The sequence below is a fragment of the Cyphomyrmex costatus genome, unplaced genomic scaffold (assembly GCF_001594065.2).
Source record: "Cyphomyrmex costatus isolate MS0001 unplaced genomic scaffold, Ccosl1.0 scaffold29, whole genome shotgun sequence".
Classification (NCBI taxonomy): Eukaryota; Metazoa; Arthropoda; class Insecta; order Hymenoptera; family Formicidae; genus Cyphomyrmex; species Cyphomyrmex costatus.
In genome coordinates this window covers 666101-667401 of record NW_017277017.1, presented here as the reverse complement: position 1 = coordinate 667401, position 1301 = coordinate 666101, and the positions used below count along the sequence as shown (strand labels likewise).

General features: G+C 37.8%; 1 protein-coding gene across 1 annotated transcript in view; it reads right to left on the bottom strand.

Moving 5' to 3' along the window:
• Positions 1–428: 428 nt before the first annotated feature.
• The window catches only part of LOC108775235 (GTP-binding protein Rhes), a 24769-nt gene continuing 23896 nt past the window's right edge, over positions 429–1301 (bottom strand). Inside the window, exons 5-6 of the mRNA XM_018541541.1 lie at positions 936–1146; positions 429–727 (exon numbers count right to left, since the gene is read on the bottom strand). Of these exons, the coding sequence (XP_018397043.1) occupies positions 509–727; positions 936–1146 (430 nt within the window). The 3' untranslated portion in view covers positions 429–508. The remainder of the gene's footprint in view (positions 728–935; positions 1147–1301) is intronic.

Genomic DNA, 1301 nt, shown 5'->3' with positions numbered 1-1301 from the left:
CTAATAAAATTATAATAAACAAAGATGCAAACGTTATGATAATGAAATTTTAGACAATGATAGTAAACCAATTATAACAATTTAATATAAGCGGGATAAGAATACTTCGTGCAACTTAATAAAATTATAATAGAGAAAGATGCAAATGTTATGATAATAAGATTTTAAACAGTAATAGCAAACGCGTCAATTATAATAACTTAATATAAGCAGACATAGAACATCACGTGCGATCTAATAAAATTATAATAGACAAAGATGCAAATGTTAGATAATAAGATTTTAAATAATGACAATAAACATGTTAATTATAATAACTTAATATAATATATGGGTAAGAATAGAATACTTCGTGTAATTACAATAAAATTATGTAACAAACAAAGATGAAAATAATAAGAGATAAATGATATATTTATCGTCCTCTCCCCTTTTCCCGAAGATCGCTTTCAAACTCGTTATCATATTTTTAGAGATTTGTCCACGTGCGTGAGAATCATTTGTAATATCACTGTATCGAGCAGGCCTTCCTGGACTCCGTTCTTCCTGTTCTAAGCGTGATCCTGGATCCTGGCGTATTGTTCTCATTCCCGGCCGCGAGCGAACACGTCTTCGTCCGCATGATCATTAAGTCCGTCCTTATGCTGGGACGGCGCACGTTCGGCGCCACGACGCCGCAAGCGTCGCTCAGTCGACGCTTTATACTGAGGGTGGCTTTGTGTCGCGGCTGGAAACAAAAGTGTCTCTTTTTTAGGCCTTTCAGTCGTCCCTCGATATCACAAAAAATAATCCGTGTTTAATCGAACGTGATGCGACTCCAAATAAACAACATCGTTTCACTCTTTGCCAGCTCTAATCGGATTTCAATTACAGAATCGATTAATTTTTCAAACAAGTTGTACACGAATTACCATATTGAACATTATTACACGTACCTGCGATGGCGGCAACATGGTCGGAGAGCCAAAGGTGAGCGGTACTTTTCTATGATGATTCGGAGCCATCTCAAGAGGTAGACCGGCCACTACGAATAACTGATAAAAAAGTTCGTCCACGTGATAGTTTCGCTTCGCAGAAGCCTCCACAAAGATACAGCACTCATCTTGACTCACGCAATATTGCTCGGCCTCCTCCACCGTGACCGTTCTATAACAAAGTAGAAAACTTGTCAGTAAAACCATTACGTGATTCACAGATCTGGTTATTCCACCTTCAGATAAACTATGTGATAATGTATCTAATAGAAAAAAGAGTGAGAGAGAGAGAGAGAGAGAGAGAGAGAGAGAGAGAGAGAGAGAGAG